The 17,719-nt window shown below is 32.5% G+C and overlaps 1 protein-coding gene across 1 annotated transcript in view; it reads left to right on the top strand.

Annotated features, from left to right (window-relative positions):
- Nucleotides 1-701: 701 nt before the first annotated feature.
- LOC111707937 (transient receptor potential cation channel subfamily A member 1 homolog) overlaps nt 702-17,719 on the top strand; it is a 29,128-nt gene continuing 12,110 nt past the window's right edge. Inside the window, exons 1-22 of the mRNA XM_023481125.1 lie at nt 702-789; nt 2,044-2,130; nt 4,472-4,596; nt 4,877-4,962; nt 5,334-5,398; nt 5,587-5,689; nt 5,934-6,054; nt 7,083-7,149; nt 7,355-7,413; nt 7,954-8,056; nt 8,670-8,768; nt 9,137-9,207; nt 9,371-9,433; nt 11,476-11,550; nt 11,687-11,763; nt 12,133-12,173; nt 12,331-12,387; nt 12,880-12,916; nt 15,198-15,270; nt 16,438-16,505; nt 16,572-16,650; nt 17,164-17,239. Coding sequence (XP_023336893.1) covers nt 766-789; nt 2,044-2,130; nt 4,472-4,596; nt 4,877-4,962; nt 5,334-5,398; nt 5,587-5,689; nt 5,934-6,054; nt 7,083-7,149; nt 7,355-7,413; nt 7,954-8,056; nt 8,670-8,768; nt 9,137-9,207; nt 9,371-9,433; nt 11,476-11,550; nt 11,687-11,763; nt 12,133-12,173; nt 12,331-12,387; nt 12,880-12,916; nt 15,198-15,270; nt 16,438-16,505; nt 16,572-16,650; nt 17,164-17,239 — 1,656 coding nt within the window. The 5' untranslated portion in view covers nt 702-765. The remainder of the gene's footprint in view (nt 790-2,043; nt 2,131-4,471; nt 4,597-4,876; nt 4,963-5,333; nt 5,399-5,586; nt 5,690-5,933; nt 6,055-7,082; nt 7,150-7,354; nt 7,414-7,953; nt 8,057-8,669; nt 8,769-9,136; nt 9,208-9,370; nt 9,434-11,475; nt 11,551-11,686; nt 11,764-12,132; nt 12,174-12,330; nt 12,388-12,879; nt 12,917-15,197; nt 15,271-16,437; nt 16,506-16,571; nt 16,651-17,163; nt 17,240-17,719) is intronic.

Raw genomic sequence — 17,719 nt, 5'->3', positions numbered from 1 at the left:
TTACAGTCTAAACAGTTTTATTATAGTCCAAGCTGTTTTCATTACAGTTTTTTTATTACAGTTCAAACATTTTTTTATTTCAGTTTTTTATTACAGTCCGAGCAGCTTTTTATTAGAGTTTTTTAATAAAGCCCAAACATTTTTTATATTACATTTTTGCATTACAGTCCAAGCAGTTTTTATCACATTTTTTTATTTTCACTCCAAACATTTTTTATTATAGTCCAAGTTGTTTTTATTACAGTTTTTATTACAGTCCGAGCAGCTTTTTAATACAGTTTTTATTATAGTTCAAACTTTTTTTATTACAGTTTTTTATTATAGTCTAATCAGTTTTTATCACTTATGCTCTCTCATATTACTTGATCGTTTTCAATCGTAACTTTATTAGTCGAGTATTCTAAATTTCTAATTCCAAGAAAGAGTAAAATTAATAATATTAATGTTTTACTGCTTATTATAACTTGTTGTCATATTATTCACGTCCTCAGCTATTTGCGTTCTAGGTTTAATCTATAACATAACGGGGGGGCTGGGGGGAGGGAAGATTGTTAATGAACTTAAGACATTCAATTACTAGGGTTAAATTAAGCAATAAATTGCTTATGCTTTTCTTTTACACACAGGATGTTTATATTTAAAATTAAGATTTTTACTGTTTTTATTAACAATGGAGAGAAGATTTATCAAATCTTATTTTAAGAAATCGAAATGTTCCAAAACAGAACATGTTGAAAACCTAGAAAAAACTAGCCTAGAGGAAACATGACGTTGAAATCACTGTATCAGGTATAGAAATGAACTCAATAAATGTCGTCTTAGCTTTGAACTTGTTTTCAAACGTCGTCTTTCAACATTGTCGAAAGCATTAGGTCTTATTTTCGTTTTATTATAAACATATTTGCATCCTCATAAAATCTCCAAAATGACTAGCACTGTATGTTTATGTGATAATGAAAATGCAATTGTCTTGGAAATCGTCTTCAGCTCTAAATTGCGGTACAGGGTGTCCCACGAAACATGACAGTAGGTGAATAGTTTAAAATGTCTTCTTTCATAATTTGTTAAACATGGTTTGATACCAAACAGAGCAATACAAATAATATATGGCAGTCATATTGAAATTGATTTCAAAGTGAAATATATTTGGGAAAAGATTTTTTAAAACAAAATAAACTGCAACAAGTCTTTGATATCTAATACACCATATGGAAGAAGACATTCCAAACTATTTACCATGTGTCATGTTTTGTGGGACACCCTGTATCTTAAAATCTGAAATTTAGTTAAAAATGTAAAAAGCAAAAACAAAAGAAATCCTGCCACAGGGTGTCCCAATAAACATGGAAATTTAGAGACAGTTTTTTTATTAAGAAATGCTGATGTTCATTATAATGACAAAAAAGCCTTTAACCGTTAACATGAAATACCAAACAAATTTTTTTATCTTGACTTTTGAAATTAGATATTAAAATGCTTATTCTTACTTTTGATGGTTTCGAAGTCTTCACTGAATTCCACTATTTATTTTCTGATTCTAGTTTAATTCTAGCTGAAACTCTAACCATTATGAAAGCAATACAAATGACACAATTTTCAGATTTTCTCTGAAGTTTTTAGAAACCGTGTTTCCAGTATTGTTCCCCCTAAAACATCTCTCAAAATAGTGACCAAATCCTGAGAACTTCTCCGAAATTTCCCACTGGACCCATTTCCTAGAATTTAAACAGAATTTACCAAAATGGTGGATTTTTTTTGGAATATCTCTGAACCAATTCTCCAAATAATTTTTAGAACTATAAAAAACTGAGTTTGGAGAATATTTGAGTCAAAAACTCAATTCCGTTAAATTTCCCTTCAGAGTATAAGACTAAATTAACTCAAGGATAAAAGAAATGTTAATATTTTAGTAGCATTTCTCAAGAATTTCTCAGGAATTTCTTGGGTCTCATGGTGTAGAGAAATTTTCTAAATTGAGTTATAGAATAGAAATTCTGAACTATTGTTTACTTTGACGAACCTAAAGAAAAAAAATTCTTCTAGTTGGCTCGAAGTGGAGATGTTGGAGGGATAGAAGATGTTCTTCAATCCCAGGATACTGTCAAACTAGATACACTAGATGAAAATAAGGTTAGCCTATACATCTATATATAAATTTGGCTTGTCTGTCTGTTTGTTTGTCTGTCGGGGTGTTTTTTTTTTTGTATCCCATAAACGTCAAAACGGCTGAACCGATCGGGCCCAAATCGGGCCCAGGAAAGGTTTATGAATGATGAAAATTTCAAATATTTGTCTCCATCAAAATTCGATCTTCATTAAATTTTTGAAAATTTTGAAAATCCACGAAATTTTTTGTGAAAATCCGCGAATTATTTTTGTTTTGTTTTACAATGTACACAAAGAGAACATGTTCACAATTAATTTAGAAGATGGGCGCGAAGCGCCCTCTTAGGCTAGTACATATATACTTCGTTTGTCTGTCTGGGTGTCTATTTGTTTGTATCCAAAAAACGTCAAAACAGATGAACCGATCTGGCCCAAATTTTGTTTGGGACCTCACATGACTACAGGGAAGGTTTTTAGATGATAAAATTTCAAAAATTTGCCTCCACCAAAATTCGATCTTATTTTAATTTAAAATAATCCACGATTTTTTTTTATAAAATAGGCGAACTTTTTAGTCGTTGTTTTACAATGTATGTATACAAAGAGAAAATGTTTACAATTGAAATAGAAGATGGTCTCGAAGCGCCCTAAAAGCCTAGTTTTTATATAATGCCACTAAACCTTAATTATAGATTGTTTTTCAAAGCTGTAAAAGTTTTCTGATCACAAACACCCAGAGAATTAGATATGCGTATTTTACTGAACCACAATCAATAAGCCTAGGTGTTAAACGTTTTTTTTTGGGATAGAAATTATTGAAATTATTTTTGTAAAGAAAAATAAGTAGCTATTAAGAAAAGTACCCCCCCCCCTCACTCCAGAAAAGCATGTGTATAAAATAGGCGGGCAAAAATGTTCTAATTTATTTATATTACATTAAAGTAAATCCTACATGGCAACTCGGCCCAAAAATAAAGAAATATTTAAGGTAAGGTTTGTTAATGACGCTTTTAAAAGCTCTCCTATCACAGCTTTTAATGGCTTGGACATATCCAAGGACTGAACCCTTAAAATCATCTAATCTCTCAGGGGTTAAAATTTCCAAATTTCTGAAAAAATATTTCATTAAGTACGTTGTAAGACAATGTATAATTGTTCACAAATCAATTGAGCCAAAAACTGAGTTTATATCATCAGCTATACATCTTTAAGGAATGATATACAATGTTACAATATGCAAGCCATAGTAGTATTCTGAAATACAGAACTACACACAATGGATTAGACTTTAATGACAACCTCAATTTTTTAATATACTTGACACTTCTTTTAATTCTGTATTCTGTTAAAATATAGTCTTTTAGGTGTCATTAGGTCATTTCCCCAGCGCAACTTCCCCAACAAAATTTCCCCAGTCACAACTTCCCCAACAGCAACTTCCCCAGCCGCTCATTTCCCCAACACTAACTTCCCCAGTCATTCATTTCCCCAACAGCAACTTCCCCAACCGCTAATTTCCCCAGTCACTAATTTCCCCGACAGCAACTTCCCCAACACCAATTTCCCCATGCAGTAAAATTCTTAATTTCCCCAACAGAAACTTCACTTCACAACGGCTGTTGCTACACATTTTGAATGTTTCCTTTTCTCCCCACAGTTCCAGAATGATTTAGATTTGTCCCTTGACATTGATTGTAGGTTGTACTCATACTTATTAGGATCCACCAGAACATTTCTCTTCTTCGAGGACAGTATATAAACTGCCAACATTGTCGACTCTAATCCAACTGATTTTTTCACATTCAAAAATTTGCGAATTTTTTTATTTTAAAATTGCGCATTTGTTCATTGGAGTAAGGTTAAAAACGAAAATATTTGATATTTTACTGCATGGGGAAATTGGTGTTGGGGAAGTTGCTGTTTTACTGCATGGGGAAATTGTTGTTGGGGAAGTTGCGTTGGGGAAATTAGTGACTGGGGAAGTTAGTGTTGGGGAAGTTGCAGTGGGGAAATTACTGACTGGGGAAGTTAGTGTTGGGGAAATTGGTTGTTGGGGAAATTGCTGTTGGGGAAGATGATAATTGGGGAAATTGTTGTTGGGGAAATTAGTGACTGGGGAAGTTAGTGTTGGGGAAATTGGTTGTTGGGGAAATTGCTGTTGGGGAAGATGTCTCGGGGAAGTTGTGACTGGGGAAGTTGCGCTGGGGATCTAACCTAACACCGTCTTTTAATAGTTGAGCAACTTGAACGTCAAGTGTATAGCTGTAGAGAACCCTACATATCAGAAAAAGGCTAAATAGATTCTTGACAGTCGTCTCTGAAGTCTTATCCTTAGTGGGTAATACTGTATTTTTAATTGTTTAAGGTATCTGCTCTGCACTATGCTGCTCGCTACAGTCATATTGATGTTATGCATGTTCTCGTTCAAAACGGAGCTGATGTTAACATCCAGGGTGATGATGGACTTACTCCTCTCCACTATGCTGCCAGGTATCACTCCTGTATGCTGAGTCAATTAGCGCTTGATCCAATCAGGGTTCAGTCATGTGTTTATTGTCTATTCTGAACCAATGGGAATAGTAAGGCGGTAACATCTATCTTTCTATCTATCTCATTATCCGATTATAGTTATGAATCCTTCAATCGGCGCTATCAGTAAATGGAAATATTTACTTCTACTGAAACTATGGTGATATAAATCTGATTTTAATATCAAGGATGGACTTACTTTTATTATTTCACTTTTAATATTTTTTGTTTCTAAATCTAGGTTTAAGATACCAAAGTCTGAAAAAACACCTGCCCTGGTTTCCACCTATCTCACTGATTCTTCAATTAAGGAAGTTTTAGGAATAGGTAAATAACTAGGTTTCATCAAATAAAACAAATATTTTGACAGTTTTTATCTTCTTTCAGTCTCATCTAATTCATAGGTCAACATTTTTTCCCAGCGGGTCCGGTTTTATTGTATCTTGTTGTATCGGCGTTTTTCCAACATAACATGGGTTTCTTAACGTTTGCCCTCTTCATTTCATTTTTACCTAGACCAAGGTTTACAGGGTACCATTGTGTATCGGACATGACATGTTGGAGGGTCACTTTTCAAAACGTCTACACTTCACAGTAAGCAAAGGTAGTTGCCAGAATCAATAAAGCAGGAAAAAGACAATTCTTTCCTCTCTTACAGTTCCATTTTAAAAAAAATCCTAATTTAAACGTTATTTCAGATATGGGTGTGTCCTACAAGAATGAAGTTAAAAATAAAACTGAAACCGTGTCGGAGAAAAATCAGGTAGTGTCTATTTTTAATACTCCAAATAAAACAATTAGTTTACTTTTTAACTTCTTTAGGTGATGCTTTAATCATTTTATTTTTTTTTGTAGGTTTTATCCCATTTTCTGCTAAAGAATGGGGTAAATGTTAAACAGAAAGACATATAAAAATCATGTTTTAATTAAAGAATGTTTATACTTCTACAGAAATCAGCTGATCCAGTGATAAGATATCTATTGGAATCTGGAGCTAGAGTTAATGAAAAAGATAACTATGGTCTCACACCTCTACATTATGCATGCATGAGAGGTATAATAAAAATATATTTTTCAAAATTTTTATTTTGAACATGGACAAAAACATTTACACAATTTCAGAAATCTAAAAATTGCAATTAATTTCTTTGAAATGTTTTTTTTTATTAAATATATTTTTCAATTCTACAACATTCACAATTTTTTTTTGCAAAACTAAATTATATATACTTAAGTATTGCTATAAAGTTGTCTTCATATTCCACAATTTTCTGATTATCACCGCATACTTTGTAAAGGGAATATCGAGGCTACGGAGGAGCTGATTTTGAGCCCTGCCATTAATATCGAAGCTACTGATGAACAAGCTCTCACGCCTCTTCATCTTGCTTGTACATATGGACAACAGGAGTGCGCACGGTGAACTAAATATTTTTTACTGAATTGAGTCTTTGCCCCAAACTCTGATTTTTTAGTCCCTATATCTTTGCAACCTAGTGCCGTTGACCTTAGAATGCCTGGCTTAGATAGTTCAAGCTATGACTTATGTTAGATTGGTTGCAAAGCGATGGTATTAGAAAGTTTTAATTTGTGACAAAGACCTAATTCATACATAAAACTTAGGATTTCTTTTTAAAAATACACTAATTGGATACATTTATCGTGAAGCATGAAAAGAAGGTTTAAGAAAAGGATATTAAGTAAATCAGCAAGGATAGGGTTAAAAAATCTCTTATTGGTCCAAGCTTTGTCCTATAGCAACGTTGTTTTATTAGAGTAACTAGTTGAAAGTCTCACTCTCGGCGTTGCCCTTGAAAGGAAAAAAAAAATTTAAATATATTTAAAATAAAAATTTTAGAAATGTTGAAACAAATTTCGAATTTTTTAGCTTAAGGCACCCTCCCGGGCACCCCTAAGTGTCCTCAACAAATTTCAGCCCAATCGGTCGAGCGTTTGGGCGGCTATACGCAACATATATATATATATATATGAATGTCTTGTTTTATTATATAGATTATGATAATCTTTTATATTAAAAGCACTGAGACCAAAGAACTCTGTGTGTTAATCTCTCAAATAGTTTTCGAATTGTCGAAAAATGGGAGCTTGTGAACTCAACTCAGCTCAAGCTGACGATACCACGAAAATTCGAATAATTTATGTCCAAAGCGGTTTTCAACCAATCGAGTGCAAATATTTATTTTTAGAGAGTAAATTATAAAATAAAACAGCTTGCAAATAAAGTGTTCAAAAATATCACTCTTTTCCGTAAATTGTATGTCTGACAATCCTCAATCAGTCAAAGGTTCAAAGGTACTGTTGTGAAACAGACACGCCATTTTACAAATTGAAATTGAAATAGAAATTTATGCCTACAACCCCTTTAAATCAGTTGCGCTTTCTATATTTTTTTTTATTTAAGAAAAAACCTAAATATATTTATATAGTTTGTTGTTACAAGCTGGAGCAAATATTATCAGTTGCGATGAAAGGAAAAGTACTGCACTACATAAGGTATTTTTTTAAGCTTATTGCTTAGAAACAAAAACTTTTTTCTTAAACCATAACTTGATTGGACAGAAACGAATCAAAAAGTTAATATTTTCAAGTTGTTTTAACAATTTTTATTTGGAGAAATGTTAAAAACTATTACAGAGAACTTTTACAAATTACGCCGATTAGGGTTCAATCAATCAATGACAATTTTTGCTGTGTTTAGGCATGTGCTCATGATATACCAGAGTTGGTTAGTTTACTGTTGAAATCATTGGAAGCATTGTAAGTTTTTATTCTCATTTTTGGGATTTCGATATTTACATTAGGCAGAAAAAATCCACCAGGAAAATGAGGAGGAGGGAGGAAAGGAAGGGGAGAGGGGGTGGGGTTGTAAACACATTTAAGTGTAAGGGTATGCGCTAAGCATGCATATGGAAAGGGAATTGATCACTTTTTGCGGGGCTTTATCGCTGAAATTGAAAATAAAAGTAGGAGAGAAAGGGTTAAAAGATCCTCCAAAGTTAAGATTTTGGAGATTATATTTCTTTCATGGACTTGGCAAAACCTTGTGCTAGATATTGATTTATGATTAATCTTTGATCTTTTTAGTAAACAGTCTCTTTATTTACGTCCTTGATGATGTGTTTAGAGTTGGAAACTTGGAGTGGATGAAGTTCTCTGCTAAATATTTTTAGATAATGTATTTGGTTGGAGTGGATGGATTGAATGAAGTTCTCTCCTGTACAGATATAGATAATGTATAGGGTTGGAGTGGATGGAGTGGATGAAGTTCTTTCCTATACAGATATAGATAATGTATAGGGTTGGAGTGGATGGGGTGGATGAAATTCTCTCCTATACAGATATAAACCAGCAAACCCCTCTCCAAGTTGCAGTAGAAGCTGGGAACATAGAGAACGTCAAGGTTGAATATCTTAATAAAGAAAACTATCTTTAGTTTTTTCACAATATTTTGGTAAAAATAAAAAATTTAAAGTTCGAATTTTTGAGTATATTTCCAAGAAAATGTTGGATTCATCTACTTTTATATAGATGAGAATTATTTTTGGTGTGCAATTTGTAAATATTAGGGTGGCCCAAAATATATTGGAAAAGGGAGACAACATTTCAGCAGCACTCCTGTATGCCGAGTCCATTAGCGCCTGATCCAATCAGGGTTCAGTCATGTGTTTTGTGCATATTCTGAACCAATAGAAATCGCATGGTGGTAACATCTGTCTTTCTATCTATACTCATCTAATGAAACCATAGTGGCAGTCTTATGTGAATTTATTGAGCAAAAAGTAAAATTGGTTTAATCAGCACAATTCCTGGTGCTTTATGTTCACTAACAGTTGACTATCTTAAATCATAGGTAACCCTTGTCTATCAGTCGTCTTCTTGGGCTTAGTTGGTGCAGAATTTTAAACTATGCTAAAATTTAAAGATTTTTCTTTTTTTTAGTAAATCTACATTGTAACAAATAATGATAACACTTTCAGAATTTTATAATAAAATGTTTTTATTGTAATTTTTAGATCCTTCTTGAAAATGGTGCTGAAGCAAGTGTGCACAATGAGGAGCACATGTATGCTCTCCACCTAGCATGTACTGTTGGGAGCCTAGATATTGTAAAGGTAAATATAGATAGATAGATATATACTGCACATGTATGCTCTCCACCTAGCTTGTACTGTTGGTAGCCTAGATATTGTAAAGGTAAATACTAAATATAGATAGATAGATATATACTGCGAGTACTGTACAGTTGGTAGACTAGATATTGTAAAGGTAAATATAGATAGATAGATATATACAGCGAGTACTGTACAACTTGCGTTAGCAGCCAAAGTCAGAACAATACCTGAAAAGAGTTCCGAAGATTTCAGGGGAGGGGGGGGGGGCAAGTATACAAAAGTAGAGGATATAAAACTGTTAGAAACTACCTTGCCCCTGGTAAATATTTCAAGTCAAACTAATTTTGAATTGTTTTTTTTTCTTCTAGATTTTACTGAAAAACGAAGCTGACATTCAAAGCAGGAATAGGAAGAATCAAACTGCATTGCACGTAGCAAGGAACTGAATTTTTAACATTTTTATTTATATTAAAAACTATTTTCTGTGAATAGGAAGCATTTAGCACTGATAATCTTTGAATTTCGTCGTTTTGGAGATTCTAACTTGAAAACTTTCTTACTTTTATAAAGTTTTTGCTTGTTGTTAAAACCTTCTGAGTTAGTGCTCACAATAACCCTGCTATCATCGCATACCTTATAGGAAAAGGAGCAGAAATAGACGTCAGGAAATATATATTTAAAAACTTTAAAAAAATATTTTTTTGTAACCTTATACTTTGGCGTGGGCGTGATTACTCGCACAAAGTTTATAACTTTTCTTAGGTTCCACCAAGTTTTTTTCAAATTACAAGTTTACAAGTAAACAAAGAGAACCTGTAAACTGATAGTTTCTTTTTTTTTCCATGTTACGTGTACCTCTGCTGTTGGAAAGCTTGGTAGATATCACAAATTGAAAGCGAAAGTCGTCTTCATGGTATATATAACTGATGTATAACTGATGAATGCATTTTGATCAAAAAGGGAAAGTTTGAAGCTTCAACATTTTTTCCATAAGGAAAAAAAGATACTGGGATTAGAAAATGAGAGTTTTAGATGAGTGTTTAAATAAATTTACATCAGTTAAACAAAATACAGGGTTATCCGCAAAGAAAAAGACTATTGTATAAGGAATTTGTTAAGTCAATTTTCTTGTATCCAGGGTTCCTTGAAGACCAAAATTAAACCATTAAAATATTCAATTTAACGCAAAAACCAAAAATCAAGCTTCATATTTATAGAGTCTTTACAGTCTGATCCTTTTTGGGTAACCCTGTAGTAAAATTCATACATAAATTGAATTAGCTTTGCCTCGGATATAAAGCACAAATAATATATAAGTTACAAGAGATATAGATATGCAGTAATACAATCTATCGAAAGACAAAAATTGCAAAATATATATGTATTATATATTATGTATTATATATATATAATATGTATTTTGGCTCATATTCCAATATATTTAATGACAAAAAGGGTTCGAATAGGCCATAAAATAGTTCAATTGTGGTTCAGTTAAACTATTTTTATGTTCATTTGAACTCCTAGCCGCAGCGCTCAGCCCCCTAGCATGTCCTAACCGCAGCGCTCAGCCCCCTAGCCTGTCTTAGCCGCAGCACTCAGCCCCCTAACCTGTCCTAGCCGCAGCGCTCGGACCCCCAGCTTGTCCTTGCCGCAGCGCTCTGCCCCCTAGCCGCAGAGCTCGGCCCCATAGCTTGTCCTATCCGCAGCGCTCGGTCCAGAAACTGTCTAACCTAACCCTAAAATAATACAATTTCTTCCTCCAATAATAGTTCAACTGAACCAAAAAATAATTCAAATTTATGTATAATTTCAGGGTTAGGTTAAGTAAAGACACTTTCTGGGCCAAGCGTTGCGGCTAGGACAAATAAGGGGGCCTAGCGGTGAGGCTAGTATTTCAAATGAATATAAATTATAGTTTAAATGAACAAAAAAATAGTCTAAATGAAATGTTCAAATGAACAAACTGTTTTATATCTTTTGTAACTTCTTATGTAACTTATATATTTTGTAACTTATATATTTTGTAACTTATATATTTTGTAACTTAAATGTTTTGTAACTTAAATGTTTTTTTTTTATTATGTTACTGAGCCCCATTGGCCTCCGTATATAGCCTTCATTTAGCTTAATTTATTCATTTAACACCAGATACTTAAAATGAACCAATATAGAGGTTTCCACAATTTTTAACGTTTTAATCCAATAGCATTGAATCCTAATTGTAAACTCCTTTGTTATTTTAAACTTTTATTATTTGAGCTAGCCGATTTCATGATTTGAAATATAAAAGGTCTACAACATCAGGTTACAAAGATATAGAGAATAGACAATTCCACAATTTTTAACGTTTTAATCCAATAGCATTTAATCCTAATTGTAAACTCCTTTGTTATTTTAAACTTTGATTATTTGAGCTAGCAGATTTCATGGTTTGAAATGTAAAAGGTCTATAACATCAGGTTACAAAGATATAGAGAATAGACAATTCCACAATTTTTTACGTTTTAATCCAATATCATTGAATCCTAATTGTAAACTCCTTTGTTATTTCAAACTTTGATTATTTAAGCTAGCAGATTTCATGGTTTGAAATATATAAGGTCTACAACATCAGGTTACAAAGACATAGAGAATAGACAATTATGGTCAATAATCATTTCCGTTTCCCTAGATTTCCAAAATTAATTAGAATACATATATAAAGAGATGAAAGCAATAATACCCCTCTTCTCCTGGCAGCGAGGAAAGGTCACCCAGACGCTGTAAAGGTTCTTGTCAAGTAAGTGGATATTTAACAGCTGACTATATATACATATAACAATCTATCTATCTATCTATATATCTATCTATGTATCTATCTATCTATCTATATATCTATCTATCTATCTATCCAGCTAGCTACTGTTTATATTTAGTTATGGAGCAAGTCTAACTCTTGTGGATAAAGAAGATCGAAGCTGCTTCTATCTTGCAGTTGAACAAAATCATCCAGGTTTAGATATTTAAGACAGATTTATTAACCCCTGCAGGATGTATATTTGTACACGAAGTTTAGTATAAAATGTAATAAACGTTAATATTCGATACCTTACATCAATGAGGGGACAGTTAGTGTAATTTCAACCTACACTCCATTTCAATGCCCATTCTACCCTTAAAACCATTGTGTGTTCGTCTAGTACAGAGAATAGTGTGTTTAAACTTATCGAATGTTATTCAGCTGCACACCACGAACTTAACACAATGCAAGCGGGTTTCAATAAGTTTATACACACACATCTCAATACATTATAAGGGTACCGTTGTAAAATTTACACCTTTTATGTAATTTTTATATTAAAAATATATATTTTTCATTTAGATGTCGTAAACTTGCTTTTGGAGTACAATGATGTTCAGCAGGTTAGCCAATTAATTACAAAACATGTCAAATTATAATGATTAGGCTTTTATAAAATGTATAATTTACTTTGTTTAAAATACCTACATTGAAAAATTTGACCCAGAAACCCCCCCCCCCCCCCCCCCCAATCAAATATAGGGTACTAACTTTGTATAGTTGATGGGACTCTGTGACAGATGGGACAATACTCCTTTACATGTTGCTTGTATTAAGGTATACACAATTTCAAGGAATTTGATCTTTCTCACAAAATTATTATTTGAAAAGAGAAATTGCAAAGATTAATATTTGGAATGAAAGGTTACAGAATAAACAAATGGTTTTAGGAAGGACATATTGAAAAGGGAAAATTGATCTTTTAAAAGACAAATTGCAAATCTAACGTTAAAAGTACAAATTACAATGGTTTCTTATTTTTTACAAACATTTCTTTTAAGATATATTTTTTGGAAACATGTAATTGGCTTAAGTAGAAAAATTATAAATTATTAGCCAGGCCTTTTCATTACACATATTTACACCGAATTTAAAGAATTTGAGCTAGGTCTAAACCTGGCTCAACTGCCTACCGCCGGTTCAAAGTTGAATCACCGATTCAAGTCCTTTGCATCAGTAGTTCAAATTTGAATCGGCAGGAGGTTGTTCAGCAACGCAGCTCAAATTCTGTAAATAATCTTATCTCAATCTAAATCAGACCATTTTCAGGGTTTTTACGAGATTGCAATAATACTTATAGAAGCAGGTTAGTGAACAGGGTATATTCCTAAAGAACGATTTTTGGTCCCCCCCGGCTAAATAGGGTTAAAATTACTCTATTTTAAGAGTTTTAGTCCTTCTTTACATTACATTTGTATTTATCTATGTTTTTGTACTTGTATATAATTTTATTTATAGGGTACATATATTTATCTAATAGTTTGTACTTGTACACAATTTTATTTATAGGGTACATATATTTATCTAATAGTTTGTACTTGTACACAATTTTATTTATAGGGTACATATATTTATCTATTTGTTTGTACTTGTACACAATTTTATTTATAGGGTGCATATATTTATCATAATGTAATTGCTACTGAATTTTTTCTCTTAACATATTGTTATTGAAAGACCCCTAAATGTTCCTTTTTTACCCTTAAATTGTCACGTATGGTTTTCTATATCTTTCGACATTGAAAAAGTTTAGCTTACTCCTCCATATTTTAACTTTCTACTATGTATATTAATGGTTTACACTTTTCTTTCTTATCCTTCATTTTTCACTTCAAACTTTGTAAGCACAAACTTTACAGCAATAAACATTTTTTTCAACTCAATAGTCAATATAAATAAAAAGACACCAAAAATCTATAAAACTATTTTGCTTGAGAACTGTATGCAATTTTTGTTAACATGGATGGTCCCTTATAAATGGTTGTTTATTGTTAAAAAAAAAAGATATTTGTGACTGACCGTCTGATTTTTTAAAGATTTTTGGCCTTTAAAAGGTGTGTCGTTAACGATCGTTAATAAAGTTTCGGTCTATAACGATCGTTACCTATAGTTCAAAATCAAATTGACCATACCTTCGTTAACTAAACGACGAATAAAAAATTCAAACTACCATTTCGTTAAAAAACTTATGAAAGTTTCTGCATATCGTACTCTTTACTTTATTAACGAAAAGAACCGTTCTAAAAAGAAAGGGATCCATCCCTACAGCCTTGTTAATGGTTTGATGTGGATCTATCCCTACAGCCTTGTAATGGTTTGATGTGGATCAATCCCTAAAGCCTTGTAATGGTTTGATGTGGATCAATCCCTACAGCCTTGTAATGGTTTGATGTGGATCAATCCCTACAGCCTTGTAATGGTTTGATGTGGATCCATCACTACAGCCTTGTAATGGTTTGATTGAAGCTTTTAGTTTGAAAATGGTATATTATTGACCTAAAATTAAATAAATTTTAATTTTAAAACTTTTAGTTCAATTAAGTGTACCTTTAGTTTTGCACATATTTTTATGGTTTAAAATACAACATCGTATGAGTATGTTTAAATGTACAATCTAAATGAAAAAACCGTACCGTGCCAATAATTTATACCTCACAATGTACATAGTACCTCAATTTTCGGCTTAAACGTACTGAATAATTTACCTTTATTAATTGCTATATTATGCATTGATTACGCAAGTTCTACCTTTAAATAATCAAGCGTACATTGGCACTCCTTCTGATGTAATATTTATAACACTGGGTGAAAGGGAACAGCTAAATTAAAAATAGTCCAATGATTATAGTATATTTTTTTCATATATTTATTCAACTACAAAGCATGAGAAATTACAAATAAGCAATCGCAATTTACTATGCAGTTTGGACCCGCCTAACCAGGGTTGGTTGGTTGTTGAGTGGTTGGCCCGTAGTTAATTAACGATACTGAATATAATTGGTTACACATATCAAGATATGTTTTTGGATTGGTAAGGAGTTGATTGGAAGGAAGGAGATTGTCAGGTAGTAATGGAGCATAGTTTGAAGCGTTTAAAAACTTTAAAGGTTTTTGAACTTTTAAGAGGTTCCACACAATTCTGAGACATCACTAATCATGAGACTGTGCAGTGTGCACCTTATCCTTTTTCACTTTAAAATTGATTTTGAAACTCTTGTTGCAATACAAATAATATCGAGTGACCTAAAGATTGCTTCACTGTGGTCTTTCAATTGCACAACTGTACTTACATTTAGAATCCTTTATTTTAAACTACCTTGGGAACCCAGGGCTACCCATGGTGATCAAAGTTAATCCCGTCGTTTACCCAAACTTGGTCGATTTTTACCGGGAAACTAAAATTTCGATATAAAAGTCACTCACTGAGAACCTCAAATCAACCCTTGAACATTCCCGTTGCTCTCACCCAAGTTCCCCAAAAAATTTGAGGCAAATCGGTCCATGGGGTTCAAAGTTATGATCAAACAAACAAATAGAGGTTACAACTTAGATATTGGTATCACTCTTTTAAATTTACAATGCTCCAGGGGCTGATATATCTGCTAAGAATGAAGATGAGCAAACACCACTATTGGTTTCGGCCATTCATGGAAGAAATAGGTAATCTTAATAACTATTATGCTTTTTCTTAAAAGGTACCATTGAACTAAACTGAACTTGCTAGTTTAAAAAAAAGTTACTAGGGTTAAATAGAACTTGTTAACGCTAGTCACCAAGTTACTAGGGTTAAATAGAACTTGTTAACGCTAGTCACCAAGTTACTAGGGTAAATAGAACTTGTTACGTTAGTCATCAAGTTACTAGGGTTAAATAAAACTTGTTAACGCTAGTCACCAAGTTACTAGGGTTAAATAGAACTTGTTACGTTAGTCATCAAGTTACTAGGGTTAAATAAAACTTGTTTAAGCTAGTCCCGAAGTTACTAGGGTTAAATAAGACTTGTTTAAGCTAGTCCCAAAGTTACTAGGGTTAAATACAACATGTTTAGGCTAGTCAACAAGTTACTTGAGTTAAATAGAACTTGTTTAGGCTAGTCACCAAGTAACTAGGTTTAAATAAAACATGTTTAGGCTAGTCACCAAGTTACTAGGGTTAGATAGAACTTGTTAACGCTAGTCACCAAGTAACGAGGGTTAAATAGAACTTGTTTAGGCTAGTCATCAAGTTACTAGGGTTAAATAGAACTTGTTTAAGCTAGTCCCAAAGTTACTAGGGTTAAATAAAACATGTTTAGGCTAGTCACTAAGTTACTAGGGTTAAATACAACTTGTTTAGGCTAGTCTACAAGTTACTAGGGTTAAATAGAACTTGTTAACGCTAGTCACCAAGTTACACTTGGGTTAAATAGAACTTGTTAACGCTAATCACCAAGTTACTAGGGTTAAATAGAACTTGTTAACGCTAGTCACCAAGTTACTAGGGTTAAATAGAACTTGTTACACTAGTCATCAAGTTACTAGGGTTAAATAGAACTTGTTACGTTAGTCATCAAGTTACTAAGGTTAAATAGAACTTGTTTAGGCTAGTCACCAAGTTACTAGGGTTAAATAGAACTTGTTAACGATAGTCACCAAGTTACTAGGGTTAAATAGAACTTGTTAACGCTAGTCACCAAGATACTAGGGTTAAATAAAACTTGTTTAAGCTAGTCACCAAGTTACTAGGGTTAAATAAAACTTGTTTAAGCTAGTCCCAAAGTTACTAGGGTTAAATAAAACTTGTTTAGGTTAGTCACGAAGTTACTAGTGTTAAATTAAACTTGTTTAGGCTAGTCACCAAGTTACTAGGGTTAAATAAGTTTGCTGTTAATGATGAAGATTGCCAATCTAATACAGGTATAAAATTTCTTAAAATTCTAAACGTCACAAAAAGTCTAATAAGGATTTTTTTTTCATTTTTAGCGTTACATCTTGCCTGTATTCATGGACATTATGAAATAGTTTCAACATTAATATCTGGAGATGCCAATATTGTTGCAAGGTTAGTTTTTATCAAATATTATTTGAAAGTTGGATTTGATTGAATTTGAAGTGTTGCAGTTTGGCAATATTAAAGGGAATGTATACATAATTCAAGTGATCCTCCATTTCAAAAGTGACATGCTTATTTACAACGGATATCTTTCAACCTCTCTGGGTAAAATAGAAAAGATTTCGTTTTTTTTTCTAAACGTGTTGCAGTCGGCTAATTTTTCATTCCTCCTGCAGCATATATCAGCAAATCACTTTAAAGTAAAACCACTATTAAAATGGTTGAATTTTAGCTAAAATAATGTGAATATCTTATTCATCCTTGATCAAAGAAAGGTAGTTGAATAGCGCCCTGGTGAAGGACATTGTCACTTTAAACGTCGTTTTTGGTGCGTTCTGTAGTGGTTAGCTTTACAATGACCGACGAAATAGCGGGTGCTGAGCTGGTTCTGAGTGGATGGTGAATAAAGCTGGGTAACGTGACAATATGTCTATATGTTCCTTGAGAAAATATGTTATGTAGGAATTATCATCTTTGGACACCACTAGACTGTGCTGCAGCAAGCGGATGGGTCAAGTGTGCCAAACTTCTTATCAATGTAAGTTTTAATTTAATAATTAATTAGTTTTAAGTATCTTAATGTTGAGCTCCAGGGTTAAACTAGGTTAAAAAAAAGCTTTTAAAAATGCATGGTTATTTATACATTGAAAAATCTACAAAGGAAATTGAATAAAAAATCTAAAGGATCAATAAATTCCACTCGAAATTGTCATGTTTAGTGGAAACTCCTTTATTATTATTTAAAAAAAATTCATTTTGGAGAAAGTTTATGTTAAAAATGGATTTTCCAACCCCTTTATCTTTGCAATCCAATGATGCATACCTTTGATATTTCAAACTTTGAATTCTGACATATCGAAAATTCACACCATCAGGTTGCAAAGATGAAGAGATAAGAAAATTTGAATTAGTAAAGATTTAAATGGTCCAATTTTTTTATTTAAAAATTTGTTTGATTAAGTAATATTTTGATATTGATAATAAACCTTAGTCAAATTGTAGCGAACTGGACTACCTA

Source organism: Eurytemora carolleeae, unplaced genomic scaffold (genome assembly GCF_000591075.1).
Source record: "Eurytemora carolleeae unplaced genomic scaffold, Eaff_2.0 scaffold653, whole genome shotgun sequence".
Lineage (NCBI taxonomy): Eukaryota > Metazoa > Arthropoda > Copepoda > Calanoida > Temoridae > Eurytemora > Eurytemora carolleeae.
This window is presented reverse-complemented; position numbering and strand designations above follow the sequence as displayed.